Here is a 22,185-nt window from a genome sequence, read left to right on the forward strand (position 1 = left end):
GTGAACTATCCAATTGGTCACTACCTTTATTGCATGAACCTCGATATTTAGACGTTTCTTCAATCCTGTTTTGTACAATAATCGAAGTTCTATTGTATATATTTGATTGTTCTAACATATTCATCAGAATATGATTTTTCAGAATATGCATCCATTGTAACCTACGTTCATCCTAATATCCCATACAATACGACGTGAGCTCCCCTTAGTTAGCAGTTGTATTGATTTCTATGATGGCGGCCGACCGGCGCCTGCACCGTCCACACTCGAGAAACCTAAACAGCTTTTGTCGTGTTTTCCTCGAAATACATTAATGAATCGTGTACAGTGTCTCCTATCTATGTTGTATATTTAAAGATTAATCAGATGTGCATGGCATACATATTACGTGAGTTCCTTTGTTAAATTTGGGACTTATTAACTGCGGAACAACCGACGAAACGGCGAAGATTCGACAACGACGATGATGTTCGTATGTCTGCGAGGTCCTTGACGCGAAACCACCACTGGTGTTCAAATTCCTGACATGAGTCCCGTGATAATTTAAAAAAAAGACGGTGAGTAATTTTTTCGAAAGGATAAATGGTGGTTAAATACGAAAGAGAAGATTTAAGATGTTTTTGGTTATGTTCTGGGAGGTTCGTTAGTGCGGAATGGAACAGCGTGCCGATCAAAATAGTTATAATAAGTTATGTGTACATATTTGATTATATAGAATGAATCACGTAACTGTTACACTAAGATTATTAACCCTCAAGTAGAGATTTATTTTGATTATTTTTTTCATTAACACAGATGTATAACCTTTTAGATCATTTGGTACATAATTTTATTTATTAACCTATTAACCGAATTATGGCTTAAATTACCATACTATACAAATAAATCGAATTTAGCTATTTTGTTTAATGATATATATGTGTTTGTTAGGATTTTTTATGAATAAAAGTGTCCAAGTGTCTATGTTCCTATTATTATTCACTAGATCTTCCCCTAGATTACAACCAATAGATAATGAAGTAGAAATTCAAACTTTTCTCAGAAGCAAGTTGACTGTGGTTAACTTCGATGTAACTATTTATTTTTACTTTTATTCTCCATTCACTTTTAAGTCTGGTGTAGACTTGGCGAACAATCGCGATCGAACGTCTAGACTCTAGAGGGTTGCGCCAAGTACATATTATATCTTAGATAAAATGCACGTGGCTATTTTTTTACTTTTCTTTACAAAATTTCAAATTTTGTGCCGTATTGTACGAAGAATACCTTCTTCATTCTTATATGTTGTATTTTATTCGATAGAAGAAAATGTTTTGTACAACTTCTCATCTTCTTCACTATACTATATTCAAATACTAATTACGCACGATAATTTAAATATTCATCGAATTAAATATTCATTGTTCGCCGAATAACAGTGTATTTGGTCAAACGTAGAGTAAAAATTAAACATTTATACAACTACAGTTTGTTCCTTTTTTTTGTAGTGACCCTCGGAAAAAATTTTGCTTTATGTAAATGACATTGCGTGAATAGTTTTGATGAATAATTTCGAAGTTTGCTGAATAAATAGTATCTTCTCGCGTGATAAAATTTAACTAATAGAAACATTATATAAAATGTTGTATTCTAATGATATTTATTCTTACTCAATGTTTTCATTTTTCTAACCTCAAAATCATTGTTTTTTAAATTAAGAGTTTGTAGTATATACAGAAGTAATTAATCGTAAACATTTGCGTTATCGAATAGTTGTTTTTTTTCTTTAAGTAACTTTCATTGTCCGGTCACTCGGATAACACTGTAATTTACAAGTTAAACAAATCGCATTTAGGATTAGATGCGTGTGGTATCTCGCCATGCTTGTTGCATTGGGGAGATTTCACTTTCGCTGCTTCTTCAATCTTAACAGGTAAATTCGCGGTTGGAAATGCAAATCGGCCCACGGTGAAATCGACAGATAGAGAAAGAGTGCTCGATCGAAAAGACAGGCATAAAGCGTAATAACTGATCGATTATAAGTTAGGCTATGTCGGTGGCGTTCATCATTTTGGTTAGATACGATATCAATTGCAGTTGAGGAAATACACATAAAAATTTTATTTATACCCTTTCGAGTTATATAAAGAATTTAAAAAAAATAACTCTAAGGTTACAGACATGAAAGTACTAATGACAGCAAATACAAATATTGAAGTAAAAATAACATACATATATATATATCTTTTTCATATTCAAATCGTTGGATGACGGGATAATTTCGAATCTTTAAATAGAATTGTCAATAGATTTGAATTTGTTATAACTTTTCTTGTGATTAGAGTAACTTTCACTAAAAAGTTTTCAAAATAATGCAGCACGATACAGCGAGATATAAGGTGATATGTGATTAATTTGTACGATTAGAAAACAAGAGAGAGTCAAAGTACAGTAAAAAGGAAAATAGGTTGCCTATTGTCAGATATTTTTTTTTTAATCAATGTGATTGAAAGTACACGTGTATACATAACAATTAAATCTTATCGCTTTTCTATAAAAAATAATTTAAATATTTAGGTATTGTTAATGACAGTTAATGACGATTTTATTTAGAATCTTTAGTTAAATCTTAGAAATGTAATTGTTCTCTCTATAACATTTGAATTAAATAAATATTAACTAAATCAACACAAATATTATTGCTTCCTCTTAGTTATTTATTTCATTAATTTAAGCAGTATATATAATAGCATATATAAATAAATATTGATATGAAAGTTCTTGTTGTTATTAATCATCGTATATTTCTCGCTATTCTCTCGAGTCTAAACATTGACCTGAAAGTGAGGTTGATCGTGGCGAGTTCAAGCAACCGGTACAGAAGAAAGTGCGAGCCAGCCTCCGATCAAATCATGCATCAGGAAAATGTTGAACAAATTGTCTTCATCGACATATGCATGCGCTGACATTGGCATTAGTTGCAATGAAAACGTAGTTCATTACAAATTTCCTGTCTAGACGAGTCTGTTAATTCGTTTCACGTTACATCAATTGAAAATCTATATTTCCGACATAGTAAATGTTGTTTTTTTGTTATTTCTATGGATGATCAAATACCTTTAGAAGCCTTTAAAGAGATTTTGAAAAGTCGTTCAAATATAGTTTTAATTTGTCTATTCATATTTTCAATTTGTTACGTTATGTAAAATTTTCTATATTTTGCTAAACAGTTCCAATCAAATCAGTTTCGAATCCTCTTGAAAAATAAATTAATTAATAACCTTAAATATAAAGATAAGATGCAAAGGCCGAGATAACCTCCAAAAAGAAATAACACCTTGTAATGAACAATGATAAACAAAAGTTACAGTACAAAGTAAATAACAAGACACTGCAAAGCAAGAACTGCTTTCAAAATGAAACTTGTAAAACGTACGTAGTATACAAGATCAATCACCTTTCACCTTTTAAAATACCCACGAGTTGGATGCTATCGGAGATTGCTTTTCACCATATCTATTCTCTCAGATTTCCTTCATTATAATCTGCTTCTATTAATGGCTTGTACGTTATAATATTGTATCATTCGCAGGAATCGATAGAATATGACAGTTGATACTATCGAATGTCTATTCGGTGTGGGGGAGGGGTATTAAACTCTGTTAGTAGATAAATCCGTATCAAAGCAGACATAGTGTTTTCAGGGGATGAAACCTTCTGAATATTGTGGGAATGAGGTAAAATGAAAGAAGATTTTTTAATTTACTTCTTAACTGCAAAAAGAAACCTTTACTAGACATTTATCATGGTTCATTAAATACATACTAATTAAAGCGACAAAAAAGAAATAGCAGAACAGTGAAAGGATTAAATGCTATGGAAGTTAATAATAACTGTTCATTAGAATTTATAGCTAAAAGAAAAAATATATTCCTACTTAACGCAATTTTACAGAAGAAATTTTTAGAAACTCAATAAATACTCTCATAACTGAGGAATCAAATCGGCTTCGATTCATGTAAAACACGTATACTATCTCATTATTTCTTCCATAATATATTTCTGTTTTTTTTTATGCTTTCCTTTTTCGCACTTCTAATCATGTATAGTTGTTCGATAACTTGTAAGGAGGTCTAGTTATCTGTTGGTATATGTAGATTCCTTCTTTATCATTGGTCTGAATTTTCTGAATTCAATGATGAACGATAATAACGATTTCACGGTTATAACGATCTGAAGAATACTGATGATTTCGATTGATTATACCTATAGTTGGTTAGCCTCGGGAGAAAGGAAGTGTGGTAACCACTCTCTACCTGACAACTTTTTCCTTCGTTTCGACCGGTCGTTTCGCCGGCAATCGACTATCGCAAGGCTCTGGAAAGCAGTTTCACTGAATCAACTATTTAGATCATATGCCAGATATAATAATTTCAAATTATTCCCCAATAAATAACGATTCGTGTAAAAGTTTTCATTTTTCTATTTCAGGCAATTCGAAATCAAAATGTATAAATAGATTTATAGACAATTCTTCGAAAAATACGACGGAATTTAAATGTTCGTAATAATCTTTGATCATTTTGTGATATCAATTTTAAAAGGAATAAGGAATTAATAAGGAAATAAGGACAAAGGAATTTTGTGTTTTTATATTTAAAATAAGATAGATTGTTTAGAATTTTATTTTTTTATATTTACATATACGTTACGTTTCTTTTAGATACATATATTTTTGTTCGGCTTTAGGCAAGTAACCATGTACGTATGTTTGGTTACAAACAAAAATATATGTATCTAAAAGAAACATAATGTATATGTAAATATAAAGAAACTAATATGTACTCTTTGTTGCATTATAATTATGTAATTACTGTAGGCAAATAATTGCGACTTCTTTGAAATCTGAATACCACATTTTGTACTAACAGGGATGATTTTCAAATGTAGACTAAACTATTCTTTAAAAATTTAGAACTATTTTTTAAGACCGATTTCACATTTCTATAAGTAGTATACATCAAGATTATCCGCCACCGCCGTACCGACTGCGCTTCTGATGTTACGTAGTTTCTTACTACTAGCAGTAAGGTTAGAGTTCGTATGTTCTACAATACAAGTACAGTACAGTATAACACATCCTACACATATCAAGATTGTGAAAATTCTTTTCATCACTTATGTATAAATATTTTGTCGGCTGTATGCTTATATTTTCTACTTATTTTATCGTAAATTGTTATTTCATTCGTATGATATAGAAGACTAAGAATCATAATGATATAAGTCAGACCACTGCCATTTTTCGTAACGATATAATATAATTTTCATATGATACTTAAGATATAAAATTTCGAGTTCTTTCCTTTAAACAAATTGCAGAAAGATCTAAATAAACTATCGTTCATCTAAATAAGCTGCGTGTAAAGATTGCATTTCGTAATTCTGATAACGACGGAGGGTGACGATTTTTAAACAATGAAATATTTACGATCGGTTCTCGGGACGTTCGTAACAGTCAACAAATATTTAACGAACATAGTTAAATATTAACTCTTTGAATCCACATACATTTCGCAATATTCATTTCCGTGATACAGGTATCCACGAATTCGAAGTATGCCAGTAGACCGTATTCTCGCGGCACGTATTACATATATGTATAACTTATAGAGATAGATATTCCATTTGTTGATGCACGCGCCGTCGTGGGAATAATCAGCTTATATGATTTAATTCCATTATTCAAGTTAAGATAACCGATTAATCATCGAATTTTTTCAATAGTTATTAAAAGAAAGACAACGAGATAATGAAATTTTTATGATGTTAAAGATAACAAACATGAAATTAATCAGACGTTAAAAATGATATGTTTAAGTCATACAAAACATAAGAAAGATACAAAACTGTAGTCAGGATAAAATATACTTTTGCTGTGGTATAGTAACTAAATGTTGATATTTACTCTACTTCATTGTCTTTTCTGGAACATTATCTGTCCCTAAGCAAGTGCATACATTATTCTGATACAGAATACAAAATTACTGCTTCTTGTTTATATGACAGTAGTATCTGCATATTACTTGCTTATCCCTAATATAATCTTGCCATACATTTCCCAACAATTAACCAGCTGTCTGTTCACTGTTAATTTTACGGGTTATATGAATTAGGAGTCGCAAGAATGACTCGATAAATAATTCTTGTTTACTAAATAATTTTAACGAACCAAAGTGTATCATTAGATCAATTAAACGCGTCATTTTTAATTAGAAAGATATGAATTTTTAATGGAAACATATAAAGCGTTCAATTAACCTTTTTCCACAATCTCCAAATAAAAGAATTTTAGGGAATTTCAGAACGTCGGAAGAATTCATTTGTTGTACTATTATGACAAAGATAACCTCAATTTAAAAGAGGGACTAGCTAAAAAATCTTGGATTTGAAGAATTTTAGAAATATATAAATTGGAGAAATTTTTATTATAAAAGATTAGGATAAATCAGAGTTCTATACAAAGTAGCTGATGTAGAATGTGTTGTGGAATCTAAGTCCAACTTTCTCTTGTAATGTAATGAGAAATGCAGGAATCTGATAGCATGTAGTTTATGTGTCCTGGCACTAATAAACGTACGTTATATTCTTAAATGTTCTGATGTTCAATTGGGACATATACCCGATCCTGATGTGCAGAATAAGCGTTGATACTATGTAAATGTTTTTTTCAAAGCATAAGTTTTCGATTCGTACATATATGTATATACGTACACATACATATGTATAGGAAAATTAGGAAAATTGCAGGTTAGATATACACATATATGTATACATATGTATAGGGAAACTGGAGGTTAAGTTAAAAAGTGGTTAAGGCAAAGATATATTTGCTTTTGGTAAGATATTTTACTAGGAAATTTGGTCACGTCATATTATGCCTAGAGCAGTATATTAACTCTCCTAAACTTATGCATCCTAACTCTCCAAATTCTAAACAGTTAAGACTTCTCGTAGAAGATATCCGACAGTTTTGTATCAAAGTGTTAAGTAATGAAAAAGATATTGATTATAAATATTGGTAAATTTTACAAAAGTTAATTTTCTCTAAAATGAAATTTCATATCAAAGAAATGTATTTCATATTTTTCATTCGTTTTTGCGTAAAGATCACGATACATTGCATAAGGATGAATGTGTAAAATGTGTAATAATTTTGAAATCACGTAAAATATTTCTTCGAGAATTGCAGCTTTGATGACAAGTATACCGCTTAATTCGCAAATTTTATAGGTTATAAAAATGCAAACGCGTAAAATTCGCGTGCTATTGCATCGTCATCGATTAATTTCACAAACAAGAACTGTAGCGTTCTAATTACGAGATCTTTAACGTCATTTGTTTGCAATGAAAATAAGAACTTAAATTCAAAACTTATCAACAAAAAAGTTATCATGTACAAGATTAAAATGGCGTAGAAAATGAACAAGAGTACTTTATGCAGGAAATACAATGTATAATTAAGCAAAGCATTATATTTTCACGGTTGCAAAATATGTTTAGAATGAAGTCTCGTGATAGTTTGTTAATTGCAACTTTCTCTAATGTGATATCAGATTTACAATATAGCAAACACATAGTTTAAAGAAACAGAGAAAATAATCGAAGAGGAACAACATCACATTTGTTATATTAATCGTTCCATAAGTATCATTTTTTTTATTACTATAATTTTTATGAAATATTAATCCCTCTATATGGATTACTTAGTTTATTATAATTATTTCAAACGCTTTTGCTCATACTTTCACTGCTAATAATGAGTGTTATTTCGAAAAGTAAACACTGTAATTAGTAAAATATTTTTATCCAGATTGCACACTATTTTTTAATTGATATCAATGACGTTTCTGCTAAACATATATAATAATTGAGTTTTATATTATCACATCTTACATCTTTATAATAGCTATGTATTTCATTATCAATAGTAGTGGCACTTGCTCATGGGCTATGCGTACAGAAGAGGAAAAGAAGTAAATCCGGATGAAAGTTTGCTCCGGGCGCAATTGGGTTCCATTGATCTCATTTTGTCCGTGCAAACAACTTCCTTTATTTTTACCAATCCTCATTAACCACGTGAATTATTATAATTAAGGTCATGAACCATTGCAATAACACATAAAGAAAATTATCTAATTTTTAAAGAAATTTGAAAAGATACAAAATTCATCAAAAATTGTATTTTGTATTTTATTAATCTTAAAATAAATATTTTATAAATGAAAGTTTTGATCGAAGTTTCATATGAATACAAATGAAGAAAGTTTTGTATGAATAACTGTTTTAATTCAAGTATGTACTTATTCAAGTAAGTCTTTATAAAAGTAGTTATTTAAATTATATATTAACGTAATAAGAATAAAAATTTCTGTTTTAAAATATTGAAATTCTATAGAATAAAAAAATATGCGTGTGTATGTTTTTGATAGGTTATCTAAATCTTTTTAAAAATATTTCAAGTACAGCATAAGATCTCTTAAATCCTTAAAATTATTAATTTTAGATCGACAAGTCTAGGGTTATTTTATTAACCGTATTCCGAAATTCGATTGATTGATTAAATGACGATGCAACGGAACTTCTGCGTGAACGAGCATTTTCTTGACCGAGATAAATACCAGGCCGAGCGAAAAAGAATGAAGCCGAAGCGCGAAGAAAAAAGCACAGACCGGACTGCTATATACTATACGCGTGTACGCCGACGAAAGTAACCGGCCACGCTTTCTCCTTCTGCAGTCAGATTCCTTTAACTGTTTCTTTTTTGTCTCCATTTCCTCCTCCGCCTCTAACTTTTGTCAGAACACAAGAAAAAAGGATGGGTCAATGATAGTTATGGACATGATGGACATTCATGAGTCAAGCTTTGAAATGCCTACAAGTAACTTAAGAGTTTATGTAGCACAACAATGAATAACATTGTCGTGTGTAGCACAACAATAATTAAATTTCTTTAATCGTCTTTCGTTCTTTTTAACTTTTTCAATTAAGCTTAAAAATTTAACTCAAACTATAAAACATTTACAAGTGATACTGTATTCTTTAAGAGGTCATGATTGTTATGAAAGCATTATACAATAATTGTGTTATAATGAGAGTAATAATCAGGAGATAAAATAAGATTTGAAAAAAAATAGATACATATATACATGCACACATAACTTGTAACACTTACGTTACATTATAGGAAGATAAATCGCTTTCATCATTATCATACGGTGTTAGATACTAAACAGAAAATTAGACATTAATCTTAACAAAAAGAAATTGGCTTTTGGTTCCAGTAGACTTCTTTGCTTCTAGCAGAGGAGTGTTAATTTATATTGTACTTTTTAGTTGTAATGTGGTCTATGCATCGATTATTGCAATGCATAACTGACAGAAACATTCCAATCAGTTGATCCATTAAATGTCTATGAGATAAATCGAAATTGGTTTTTCCTTACCTCCGTCTACGGATTCCTCGAAAGAAGCATATGCTTCCTGTTCAAATTCATCCATATTTCTTCCAATTTACATTAGACAATTAATTAGTGTTATATCCTTCAAATTAGGGTACAGAAAGTAGGATTATGTATTTAACGATTTTTATGTCAAAGAAATCGTGATAATTGCGAATCTCATGAATTATTTCTCTTTTTGGGGTTTTTTAAGTTATCTTCGAATAGCTGCAGAATTTTTATTTAAATGCTAGTTGGCGTGGGTTAAATTTTACCCCTCTTTTTTACATTTTATAATTTATCTTGGGACGGATGTAAAATGTTTATTTAAATGATGTCCCAAATTGTGTAGTTGGTAGCTGGATATTTATGTAAATAGCGAGAATAAATCTTTTTAAATTACTTGTTATGTGATAAATGGAAAGGCAACTTAACTTGCTATTCAAATATATTTATAATGCAACAAAACACATGGGTTTGTGATACGAAAATTTAATAGATTTTTTAGAAAACGTAAATTTTCGCCTGAAGCTTATATTGAGGAATAAATCAATTTATATATGCTTTCAAATGGCTAAAAAATGTTTTCAAGTAAGAGGTGATTAAGAATTAGTGTATTTAAATATTCGGAAACGTGTTTTACGGTTAAAGGAGGACCACTGACCTGTTTTAATTCATCACTCGGAAGACGAGTTTTATGTTGTGTATCGCTTTCTCTTGGACCCATATTTACATCTTCACATCTGCCTGCGCCACATCTCTTAAAAGTCTCGTAAATAGCTCTATGCATACTTCTATCGACGCTTACATCACATACGAATTTGCTTATAATCCGATACTACTTTGATCCAATTTTGAATCAATAGATGGGTCGATAAATATGGAAATTTTTCATTTCCAGAAGCTATAATTTCTATAAAACATAACCTTCCTTAATTATTTCAGCTCCATTTCATTCTTAATTTCTAACAACAAAAAAAAGCCAATGTTTATCTGAAGCTATTCAACAGTCTCCCTTAAACTGAACCATCTTAATTTCTCATCGCGCACTCATCCTCCTGTAATGGTACCATTTTGTACCACTTCCTTTCCCTTTCTCTCGACCAATAAGCATCTCCACCTGTCAAATTATTCAACCAAAAACGAGAGAAAAAATCCCGGCCGAACATCCTAACCTTCACCTCGGAATCGAGGCCACGAACGAAACAGTCGTGTAACCAGTGCTCTCGAAACCTATCCGGTTGTGATTCGATCTGTCAGCCACACACAGCGTCGTCGATAACGTTCCACAGTGGTATACAAAGTGGCAATTTCATAGCCAAAATCCAAGTTTTTGAAACGTAACATGGACTTTGGTCGGTCATCATAATAACGATTTCTTTTGCGCATCCAATCTTTTATAGAGCACGAATATGTTTGTGTTAACGTGTTTCTTAATAATATTAATCAAACCCAACCCAAACCGATATTCAATTCATTCTGTTAATCGATCACCTGCCGATACATGTAAATCATAAAACATACATAAGTATGTGTCTAAATAAACTGCACAATATGCGTAAACTTTTTATGTATAATGTAAATAATGATCTCCGCATCTTAAAATTAATATCTTTGGATATTTGGATCATCAAAGCAGTCATACGTGTTGTAAAAAAAAATCACAAATTCGATGTTTTCCAAAACGAAGTTCAGCCCAGATTTGTGTTGAAAAAAGATAGATATATATATAAAGACATTTACAATTTTGGCAACGAAGTGCCACTTCTCAAAGTACTGTACATTCGAAGAACTAACACTCCCCTCGATTATAGCTCCCTCATTCGCTGTGACACTAGAGGGGAGAGGAAAGCAAACGAATCGCGCGGGGTGGGACACGCGCCTTCATCGTTTTGACCGATTCCAAGCGATCTATCCCCACGGATTCGATATAATCTTCGAAGTAGCGGAGGGGTTTTGGCCTCGTTTAACGTTTCACGTGCCGATGAAATCGTACCACCTCCGGGAACGTGAGGTTACCACCAGCAGGAGAATCGGCAGACGGACGACACCAAAGTTATAAAGTGGACCAGAGAAGAGACTACAAGGCGCTGCCACTTTGCCGATCGCCCTCGTCGTATGACGATCCTCTCCTCGTGTGAACGAGTACAAGTACCGATTCCTAGCGGCACCTCCGCTGGTGTCAGCTGTCCGACAGTAGATTTATTAAAACGTGTCATGTCACTTTGACAAAACCGCGACTGCGTGCAGGAGAGTAGATCGCAGAGTAATCGTAGAGGGGCTAGTGACTATTTATTCTCGATATATACGATATTAGACCGCTTTTGTATAATATTTAATCGTATTTGACGTTCGTCGTTGGTGTGTGCGGGGAAGACGAAGGATCACGACGGTATCGCCGTTAGCTTCTTGACGATCAGTAGTATACGAGGTAAGAAACTCTCTGACCTTCTTGTGCTGAAATCTATTCAACTACTCTTTGAAAATTCAACTTTATGTGCCAGTGTGAAAGAAAGACTTTAACTGGAGATCCTGTGGAAATTTATCTGGAAAATATGTGATTTTTGGGCATTTTTGAACAAGAGTAAGTCTCTATGAAAGTTTTGGATTCTGTCTCTGAAGTTCTAAACTTTCTGAAATAGAAAAAGAAAAATTAAGAAAAATTGTAGATTCTTATCTTTTTTTTTTTTGTACTCTCATAAAGCATGTAATTTAAAAATTTTTTGGGAGAAATATAGAGTTTTGATTCAGGTGTCTCTAATGGAGTTTTGGATAGAACTCTAGATGAGCTTCTCGATGAGATGTACTTTTCCTTTGAAGAATTTGTAATTGTTTTCATATCCCTCATCAAAGATTGAAAGAAGATCAAAGAGATTAACAGAAGAGTAGTTGCTAACGTTATGTTATAGTGGACTGTTCGAGGTAATGTGAGACGAGTCTATCTCGGATAATAGAAAACTCGGATATTAGAAAAAATTATAAATATTGGAAAAGTCTATTAGTATTCATAAACCGTATAACAAAATCGTAGAAAACATTTTGATAATGCAACTAAATAATGTTTTGATAAAATACATATATTTAAATTTAATTATTTACTCGGTTGAATTTTATTAAATGCTTTCACAATATTTGTTTAGTTATACTTTTGTACTTTTCGTGTTAAAATCGTTTAAAACTTCGAAGAAGATGAAGTTATGCTACAATTCAAAGCACCTCAGATAATACGGAACTTCGGTTAAACCGAGCTTTTTAAAAACTTTTTAAAAAAAGAATTAAATTTCATTAATAGAAAAATGTAAATACCAAAATTAAATAAGGACAAAATTAACTACTATGTGAAGAAATATATTTAAAGAAAGAAAAACAAATGAGAAACGATACACCGTAAACAAGGATGTCTAGAAATTAACATATCGTTCGACAATGAACAGCTTGTATCATGTGTCGATTGTGAGATATCCACGCCACATTCCATTGCTTACAGCAAATAAACTGGTCTTGTAGGTAATTTCACTCAGCTTCCAGAGATTACAAATTGATTTATCAGAGAGACTTTCTCCCGAGAAATCATTCGCTCGTTGCTCGTACCAGCCATTTGAAGATCAGTGACATTGTAGCTACATGTTCTGCCAATGATTAATAAAAATCACAATTTATTTTCTTCAAAATCACATAAAAACTTGGTTCGTTCCAATGGTTTAATCATAAAGGAAGAAACTGTTTTAGAAGAAGTTGTAACTTCTTTTTTCGAGTAATTTAACCTCGATGATTTGTCGTATTTGTTTCTTTAAGTGAGACTCAAAAATGATACTTTCGGTGAGTGAATGTATAAATTGGATGAAGCGTTGTATGGTAGTTCCAATTGCAGCATGCCATATACGCGGTGTCTTACAATAAAACGATAAATTCGAAAGTGATATGATTATATATATGAAAATGAATCCGAAATATAGAATAAGGCTTTCTAATGTAAAGCTTCGTTTTCAAAGAAATTGAATTTGAAAATTTTCCGAATATGACTATGCATAAACAAATTTCTACTAACGCTATTACTGTTAGTCCTCCGTCTGCAACCTTACGTTTACTGACGCCGTTTACAGATTAGATCGTTTAAATCCACGCAGTTTTTCTCAGGTTTTTGTTTTGAAAATCCCTCAAAATTCCTGAATACTCTCCCAAGTCTCTAGAATATCATCCAATAGTTTTTATTTGCTAGATGTTACCTTAATCTTTTTAAGCAAAGCAAAATTAAAACAGAAATATAAAAATAATGAAAAAGTGTTTAAAATTATTGATCGAAAATGACCTAACATGCAGATGGAGGGTTAATTATATGTCGATAAATAATTAATTTTCCGATATTGGACGGTTTAAATATAAGCAAAATTTTCCATCCCTTAATAATTCTATTAAATAATGAACGCGAAAGAAAATAAAAAATCTTATATAAAGAGAAACTTTAATATCTATATCTATATGACAATAATTCTATCATATTTTCTTATATATATATATTTAACAAAAAATCAATAAAACTTCAAAGAAATAGTCGAACAAGTTTCATTAACAAGAAATATGAAAACAGCGTCAAATTTCGCGGATTCAATCAACGCTCCATAAGATGGTTTAATTAATACAAAATGAAAGTTAAATTTGCCATACCGGGGGGAGAACATGCACTTGCACTTGCTACAAGTTCACGGCGAAGTTAAACCGCAAATGAAAGTAGACATTCCTAAGTTGCTGTCGGAGCATCGACCGAACTCGAAACCCGAGCTGTTCGAAAGATCCAACGAAACGTGTTTTCCCGCAGACGATTAGGGAGATAGCGTTCGGTTTGACAGGTATAACGTGAAAGTTACACATGACGTTTCCAACTTTAAGTGAACGGTCGGATAACGCGCATAGAAGCTGCTCATTAAGCGTAGGATAGTGGCGGTAAATCGCACGTGCACGGCCGTGCGCACGTTCAGCACAGAAAATCTTTGATTCATTTTTATTATAATCATTCGTTTAGTACGTGTACCGTTTTATCGGTCTCATGAAAATTCTGCCGTAATTACAAAAAAGTTATGGAATTATAGCTGACTATTATAGTAATTAAATATTCGTTTTCTAGAATACGAATATAAAATAAAATAGGCATGATAATCGTTTGTAATTGGAGATAAGCTTATATATGAGCTTACAGTCACTGTCGTGAAATGCATTGTAATTTACATTCAGTTTACTTTTTATTAAAAGTACACTCCAATCTCAAATCTGGAATTATTCACAAGTGTAATACGATTTAATCTTGTTTCAGGCAATGGCAAGCTTAATTAATTCCACAGCAACTTTAATAAATGATGCCTACAATTACTACCTCTGGACGCTATCCCTTGCCGGTAAACAGCCATATTAAAATTATAAATATAATTTTCTTTCGATACTAAATAAAAAATGCATTATTTCAAACTCTAATGTACCTAATTATTATAATTTAATAATAGTTTAACAAGTAAATTTAGTAACTACGTATTTACAGATGAACGAACGAGAGGATGGCTTCTGGTCGATTCGCCAAAACCTACATTGATATACACTATGTTGTATTTACTCATTGTATGGGCCGGGCCAAAGATCATGAGAAATCGAAAAGCCTTCAAGTTAACGTGGGCACTCGTTCCATATAATCTTGCGATGGCCTGTCTTAACGCGTACATCGCGATACAGGTACATTGTTTTCGCTATTAAGGGTTGGTTATGCATTCCATGATTCTGGTATCTTAATTTGTCATATTTATTGTTTGCAGTTATTCGTAGCTTCCACCAGGTTACGTTATAGTTATGTGTGTCAGCCGATTAGGCATGTGACTCGTCCAGACGAATTACAGGTACATACTAATACAAATTTTTTAATTCAAATTTAATTGATTGAAAAATAAAATAACAATTGTTTTTGTTAGATTGCTCATGCAGTCTGGTGGTACTACTTTAGCAAACTTTTGGAGTTCTGTGATACGTTTTTCTTTATCTTGCGGAAGAAGGATAATCAATTAAGCTTTCTTCATGTTTACCATCATTCCACTATGTTTTCGTTGTGGTGGATTGGTATCAAATGGGTTCCAAGTGGATCTAGTAAGTATTTATCTGTGTCCAATTCTCTCCAAAAAATTATAGAGATATAGATAACTGATTACATAAATACGTAACTTGCCACTTGTGTCATCGATTATAATTTATTTCAAGTTAAACTATCCTACCGATCGATATAGTTTCTAGACACTTTTATTTACATATTTATTTTTTTTAATTGCAATATTCGAAAAGAAAACTCATTTTAATTAAAAATAGCATCGAAATTAAATATAAAGTAAAAAAAATTCATTTTTTAATCATTGTTAATTTCAAACTTGAATACTTAAATATATCAATCTATACTACTTTATAGAATGAGCTATTCCAGTCAATAACTTTTTTTATTTAAAATTAATATTCGAAGCGAAAACTTGTTTACATTTCTCATTAAATTTTGAAACGCAACTATTCGTCGACTTTCTCCTTCTTACTTCTAGACCGTTCAATGACTGTTTAAATGAATATTATTGGTAAAATACGATAAAAGTATAAAATCTGCTAATAAACATCTGCAATAGCGTATCCCATGTTAATTACTAACATAACCACTTTTTAAATAACATTAAATGCAATGTTATTATATTATGTTATCGTATTATGACTAATATGTAATTCATTCCATTGCAGTAAAGCTTAAGCTTGAACCGTATTAAACAATATATTTTCTCTAGATTTGTTTAAATTATACACATTAATTCCAGTCATGCTAATCGATGAATCCAAGATTTTACAGAAAGTTCACGCAATTATAGGAAATTATAATATCTCTTGGTTTATGTACAAAACATATCATAATGTCTCTACACATTTATGGATTACGAAATTAGGAGGGAAATCGTAGGGTCTCGTTTTCACTAAAATAAAAAATACTTTCTGGAGTATATAATCACATGTATATTAAATTTTTTAATTTAATATGTATTCCTTTTTTCTTCTCAACTTGTTAGAATGAAATGTTTAATTGAAAATCCTTTTTTTTAGCTTTCCTGCCAGCCATGGTGAACAGTTTTATCCATGTCCTCATGTATTCATACTATGGCTTAGCCGCATTGGGACCCTCTGTAGCTAAATATCTCTGGTGGAAGAAATACCTGACGATTCTTCAATTAATCCAATTTACTACTGCCTTGATCCTCGGCATCAATGGGATTCGGTCGGGATGCGATTTCCCACTTTGGATGCAGTATGCTCTTGTCATTTACATGGTCTCTTTCATCGTTTTATTCGGAAATTTCTACGCTAAAGCCTACATTGCCAAGGTAAATTTGTTAGAAGTCTCCCTATATTGATACGAACTGCAATATTAACATTTCTAATAATAATTTTTTAGGGTAAACAAGCATACGCGGAAAGACAGTTAGAAAAAATGAAGGCGGATACGCAATTGAAGAAAAAAATTACCGGCGCAGCTATGTGTAACGGAAACATTACGAATGGACACGCCAATGGATATGCGAATGGTGTATCTAAGAAAATTCAATGAATAATACACTCCTAAGTCCTTCGTTAAGATATTAAGATCGCTCGAACTACGATATATTTAGTTACAAAATAAAAGTGAACGGAAATTCTTGAAAAATAATTCGATCGATAACTTAGAACCGGAAGTTATTTGACCAGAATCTTTAGTTCTTGCAACTGCCACTTTGTTCGCGATGAGTGACGTTCAGTAAACTATACTTATACATATATCGTTACAGAAAGATCGAGTTTAATAAAAGAAACCGATATTTCTTTGACGAATTAAGGTAAACACGACTATAAACTTACCGGCCTGCGATTTTTTAATTCTTGGATCAGCAGCACAAAGTTCAACGGATCGCTGGTCTAAGGTATTGTAAATACAAATTAGTCGAGTATATTAGCAGTTTAGTCGTCAGTAGGCGAATTACATAAGATCCAGTGTGATCAATTATGATAACGTTATATAAGTTTAAACTAAGCGATCTTTTATGTTCGACGGTTCAAATCTGCCTTGTAAAACAAAAAGAAACGAAATGAAACAGATCGTCGTGTCGAAAACTGCCTTTAGATTTTTCTCTCAGTAGATCTAAGGTTAGAATTCAAATATGACGGTCACGTTGAAGTTGTAAGTACCAATATTTGCACATTTAACGTCTAGTTAATGCTGAATCGTGATATTCGAGTATGTTACAGTCTCTCTTTGAATAAATGAAAAACAATATTCTAACACGATCATGAATTAGTATTCATGAAAATGTAAAGAATTTGAATTTAAATTTTGTTGTTATATATCTAAGATTATCTTTGTACATTATTTAATGATATTTTTAATGAATATGATTTTTTTGGAATAACAGAAGGTATTCTTTTATTAGTTATACTCGAAGATTTGTTTGTTTAATAACAAACTAGTAGTAATGTCCATCCTTTCGTTCGAAACAAAAGCTGATTCACTATGTCAATTGGTAAGATATTGATAAGTTAGATAAATATTTATACAAAACGTTTTTCTACAATTAATATTCTACATACAGATATTAAATACACATAATAAATTAATTGCGTGCAAAAAATTTTATACGTTCCAACCAAAAATATCAAAACAATAAGACTTTTTATACATAAAGACTTTCTGAAAATTTGGATGTTTTATTACACAAACGAATAACTCGTCCGTGAAGACATAGATTATCGCAAAACTTTTACAAAATAAATGATCATGATCGTTTGTAAAAATTAATTCGAATTGTGTAGGCATGTTTGTTTATTTAAGCTATTTCTAAACATTATTAGTCAACAAAACACTGTTAATACATTTTATTATTGGCGTAATATGTAAAGAACGTTGCAAATGTTATAAAAACGGCATTGCTGTGCAATGCAAAAAACTAAAAGATGCATTATGTTTATTTCCAATAATATTTGTTTGCTATAACTTTCCAATAACATTAAAAAAAATGACATGAACCAACAGATAAACTTAGATATAAAAGAGGTTATAAAAATGTATTATGTTGTATATTGTCACTATACATAAACATGTACGTATTAAAATCAGGCTACAATGTCTGTTGTTGTAAGGATATTTGTTTCTTGTATTAAATTTCACTGGATATAATGCTGTAGTTCCCGAATAAAAGATACCGGGTTTCGTTTGATTATAATTTCGAAAAATTGGTCTACCCACCTTTTTTGTACTATTGCAACAGGTATGAATAACATTAACGAAAAAAACCGTTTATCCTTACATGATTGTTTGAAACAAAATAAGTAAATAAATTATGGGTATTCACTGATTCTCTCATAATCTGTCAAAATCTAAAAGAATTTTCCAAGGACTACTGTATTATACACACAAATTTGATAAAAATGTATATTAAATTTACAAAAATTAGAATTATAAAAGCTTGCGTTTTTACAAAAAGGTAACATAATTAAAAAGACAATATAGTTATAATTTTTAATTCTTTTATAAAATTATTGTATCATAAACTTTTAATCTCATATACAATTATTATATATTATTGAAGTAAATAATTCGATAATAAAAAAATGCTACGTTATTTTACGAAAGTTTAATATTCTATTAGTTTGTTTATCAAAACCTTATACAAAATTTCAGAATATGATAAAAAGAATAACTATCCTACTTCATGAACATTGTAATATTAATTTTAATGCAATATAAAAATATGCAATAAACGAATATAATCGATACTAAATGCTAAATTCTAATTAATATGTCACTTAATATAGAAATTAATATTAATTCGTACAGACAACTAATCACGACTTTTAAGGATTATAACAGCCAGCCAAATCGAAGAAATTTTACCGATGTAAGGCTGTATCTGACATACCACAGCAAATTCAACTGGATCATTGATATTATAAATTTTCGTCGCATGTAAATATTCGCTCAAATCATCGATGCTGCATTCACGTTTGTTTAAAATAAAACCATGAACGTGGTAAGCTCTGTATAATTGTTTCAAATCCCTTTTATCTAATTGTACTTCTGAAGAAGGTTCTATTTTAGAAATAAAATTTCGTAAAATAGTTATTGCATGTCGATTAAAGATCGTCGTTAAACCAATTGTGCTTCGCCAATGAGCTAACTTATCTTTTAAGGCCTGCTCTAAATCCATAGCGGTCTTCTTAATTTGCCTTAGTTCTTCCTCTGTAATACTTAGATCTAATACTTGCACAGTATGGTCATTTTTAGTTGACGTCGTAATATCAACGAATCGCCATTCTTTGCTTAATTTCACGTCGTACTTGAGATTATGGGCTAAAATAGATTTTTGCAAATTTTCCCATATCTAAAAAATATATTATTCGTAATGACTAAAAAAAAATTAATATTATTCTAAATAAATTGATGTGTGACAACAATAATACTAACGCCAGAATGATTAATTAGTCGAGACACCTTCATTAAAGGACAATGGGTATCATCTAATTTATAGCATTTTCCAACTTCTGCGTCCCATAGCGTATATATTCCGTTTTCACTGATACTTAAAACAAATGACGTCCATTTACTTATTTGAGAAGAACCTGTTATATTAATATAAAAATCATTAATATATTTTTTTGTTTACAATTAAAAGTATAGTAGTCTAAGTACGATTATTACACACCTAATAAAACGTATGTCTGCAGATTGAAACCTTGTAATAATACTGCAAGTAGAGTTGCTCTTCCATAGTGATCCACTTTACGTATGTTCAATGTTTGACGTGGGGTGATCGGCCCATAATGATTAGGTAACGATGGTACAAGCATTACTAATCTTGCAGCATCTTTCGGATTTTCGACGCCGTTAATTTTATATGATGTAACGAGACATCGTTGAATTCCTTTCAATAATGTATTTATAGTAGTACTTTCAACCGACTTAGGAGTAATTGAATGATCCATTTTCATCAGAACGTAAATACGAGTACATGATTGACCAGGACTAGCTTGTATGTATCCAAATAACAAATTTGGGCTAAATAATGGAGATAATGTAATCCATCGCTCAAGTTCTTGATAATTTCTGTGATGTTCAAGAGGAATTCTGGCTTCACCTATCCACTGTCGACCCCAGACAGGATGCTGATCAAATAGGCGAATCTTTATACAATGCTCTTCATTTTGTCTTGGTAACTCAAAGTACATTGTTTGGTGCCATATAGGTGCTGAACCTTCTGCTATGGATGTTGTGTGTGCTGTGTTACCCCATTCAACTTCTACAAATGGTTGAACTAATGCAGACTCTTCTCTAATTGGTATTTCTATTCCTCGCAGAATAGTTACAGACAAAATTGTTTTTCCTATTGTATGATGTCTACGGGTACCAGATGATGATTCTAGTGGGTGTTTAAATTGGAATAAGTTCCTGAATGATATATTGAGCAAAGAAAATGCAGGTTGTTCTGTTATGACTATATCTGGAGATTTTATTTTCTCTGTTTGACTTTTCTTAGGTATGATAAATTCTGAATTTCTGCCAAAAGTTAATGCTGGATCTTCCAGTAGAAAGTATTTCACTTGCTTTTTATGAACACTTTTCGATGGTTTGAGTAAAGATAAATGATTTTGTGGATCATTTGGATCATTACTTAATTTATAAAGATGAGATGCATATGACTCTTGTTCATTTTCACCATAACTACTTAAGGTAATTGTACAAGTGACGGTTCCAGCGTGTATTCTACCAAAATTGTCGCTTATTGCAAAATCTATTTCTGCTGTATGATTCTCAATGTTGCGTTTTGGCAACGGCAATGGTAAGATGCTAGATTGACCACTTTTAGTATGTACTTGTGTAGAAAGATTATTGCATTCTGAACTCTTTATTAACAATTTATGCATCTTTCTATTAAAGGGACTATTTACCTTACATATAATTTTCTTTTTGAATAACAGATAAACAGATGTGATTTCTATAGAATCTGATTGATTGGTATTAATGTTTACTTCACGAATTACAATTTCTAACAATTTGCCAGAGAATTTTCGTTTTGATTCGTATTGCAAAACTTTCATGTTGCTAAATTCAGAAAGTTTAATGTCACTGTAAACAAATGGATGATCAGAAGAATATAATCCATCCTCAACTAATGTAGTTTCTTGACATAATTTTCGCAGATTTTTAGTATCATTAGTAAGAACATTGATTTCTGAAACTTTATTTATGATAGGATATGCATAACAAAGACTTAAATCTTGTTCTTTTCTATCTTCTGTACGTTGTGCATATTCCTTGATGAAATCGATATCCTTGTTGAACATAGTATTTAAAACAATAATGTCTTAATCAATTACTGTAAATATATATATATATATATATATATATATATAGAAATTTGTTGCAAAAATATCAATATAATTGATATATTTTTATTATTTCATTCATTTACATTCCTTTCATCACAATTCAATGTTTATTTTAAATGATTGCCTAGCAACGTGTAAGTGATGAAAGCGCCATCTAGAAATTCAAAACTTTACCAGTATCCTCTTATTAAATGGATCGACCTTTATCAATTTAATGACTTTATATTTAAAGTTAAATTATACTATAGACAATATATAGTACAAATAGAATTTCGTATCACGTAAATTAAGA

At 31.0% G+C, this 22,185-nt stretch overlaps 2 protein-coding genes and 1 long non-coding RNA gene across 5 annotated transcripts; 1 reads left to right on the plus strand and 2 right to left on the minus strand.

The window, feature by feature from the left end:
* The first annotated feature begins 220 nt into the window (after positions 1 to 220).
* LOC132909113 (elongation of very long chain fatty acids protein 4-like) lies at positions 221 to 19,541 on the plus strand. Of its 3 annotated transcripts, XR_009658495.1 has the most exons (8): positions 221 to 557; positions 14,788 to 14,869; positions 15,010 to 15,197; positions 15,278 to 15,358; positions 15,431 to 15,602; positions 16,584 to 16,861; positions 16,933 to 17,691; positions 19,345 to 19,541. XR_009658495.1 is itself a non-coding variant. In XM_060963707.1 (7 exons), exons 2-7 carry the CDS (start codon positions 14,791 to 14,793, stop codon positions 17,083 to 17,085), a joined length of 951 nt encoding a protein of 316 aa, XP_060819690.1. In that variant the 5' UTR covers positions 221 to 557; positions 14,788 to 14,790; the 3' UTR covers positions 17,086 to 18,306. The 3 variants fall into 3 exon arrangements, 2 of the variants coding, with proteins under 2 accessions (XP_060819690.1, XP_060819697.1); XM_060963707.1 differs by lacking the exon at positions 19,345 to 19,541 and having other exon boundaries at positions 16,933 to 18,306; XM_060963714.1 differs by lacking the exons at positions 221 to 557; positions 19,345 to 19,541 and adding an exon at positions 11,511 to 11,910 and having other exon boundaries at positions 16,933 to 18,306.
* On the minus strand, positions 16,473 to 17,485 carry LOC132909129 (uncharacterized). Its single transcript, XR_009658496.1, has 2 exons — positions 17,373 to 17,485; positions 16,473 to 16,897 (listed from the first exon to the last, which is right to left on the minus strand). It is a non-coding gene; the product is annotated as an uncharacterized LOC132909129 (long non-coding RNA).
* On the minus strand, positions 19,221 to 21,848 carry LOC132909013 (coiled-coil and C2 domain-containing protein 2A-like). Its single transcript, XM_060963595.1, has 3 exons — positions 20,210 to 21,848; positions 19,972 to 20,126; positions 19,221 to 19,888 (listed from the first exon to the last, which is right to left on the minus strand). Exons 1-3 carry the CDS (start codon positions 21,846 to 21,848, stop codon positions 19,349 to 19,351), a joined length of 2,334 nt encoding a protein of 777 aa, XP_060819578.1. The 3' UTR covers positions 19,221 to 19,348.
* Positions 21,849 to 22,185: the final 337 nt, after the last annotated feature.

The sequence above is a fragment of the Bombus pascuorum genome, chromosome 1 (assembly GCF_905332965.1).
Source record: "Bombus pascuorum chromosome 1, iyBomPasc1.1, whole genome shotgun sequence".
In the NCBI taxonomy this organism is placed as follows: Eukaryota; Metazoa; Arthropoda; class Insecta; order Hymenoptera; family Apidae; genus Bombus; species Bombus pascuorum.

Coding starts and splice junctions, on each gene's coding strand:
- LOC132909113 (XM_060963707.1), top strand. CDS start 14,791: ATGGCAAGCTTAATTAATTCCACAGCAACTTTAATAAATGATGCCTAC. Junction 14,870..15,009: donor CTGGACGCTATCCCTTGCCG/GTAAACAGCCAT, acceptor ACGTATTTACAG/ATGAACGAACGAGAGGATGG. Junction 16,862..16,932: donor CTAAAGCCTACATTGCCAAG/GTAAATTTGTTA, acceptor ATAATTTTTTAG/GGTAAACAAGCATACGCGGA.
- LOC132909013 (XM_060963595.1), bottom strand. CDS start 21,848: ATGTTCAACAAGGATATCGATTTCATCAAGGAATATGCACAACGTACA. Junction 20,127..20,209: donor GCAGACATACGTTTTATTAG/GTGTGTAATAAT, acceptor TTAATATAACAG/GTTCTTCTCAAATAAGTAAA. Junction 19,889..19,971: donor GACTAATTAATCATTCTGGC/GTTAGTATTATT, acceptor TATATTTTTTAG/ATATGGGAAAATTTGCAAAA.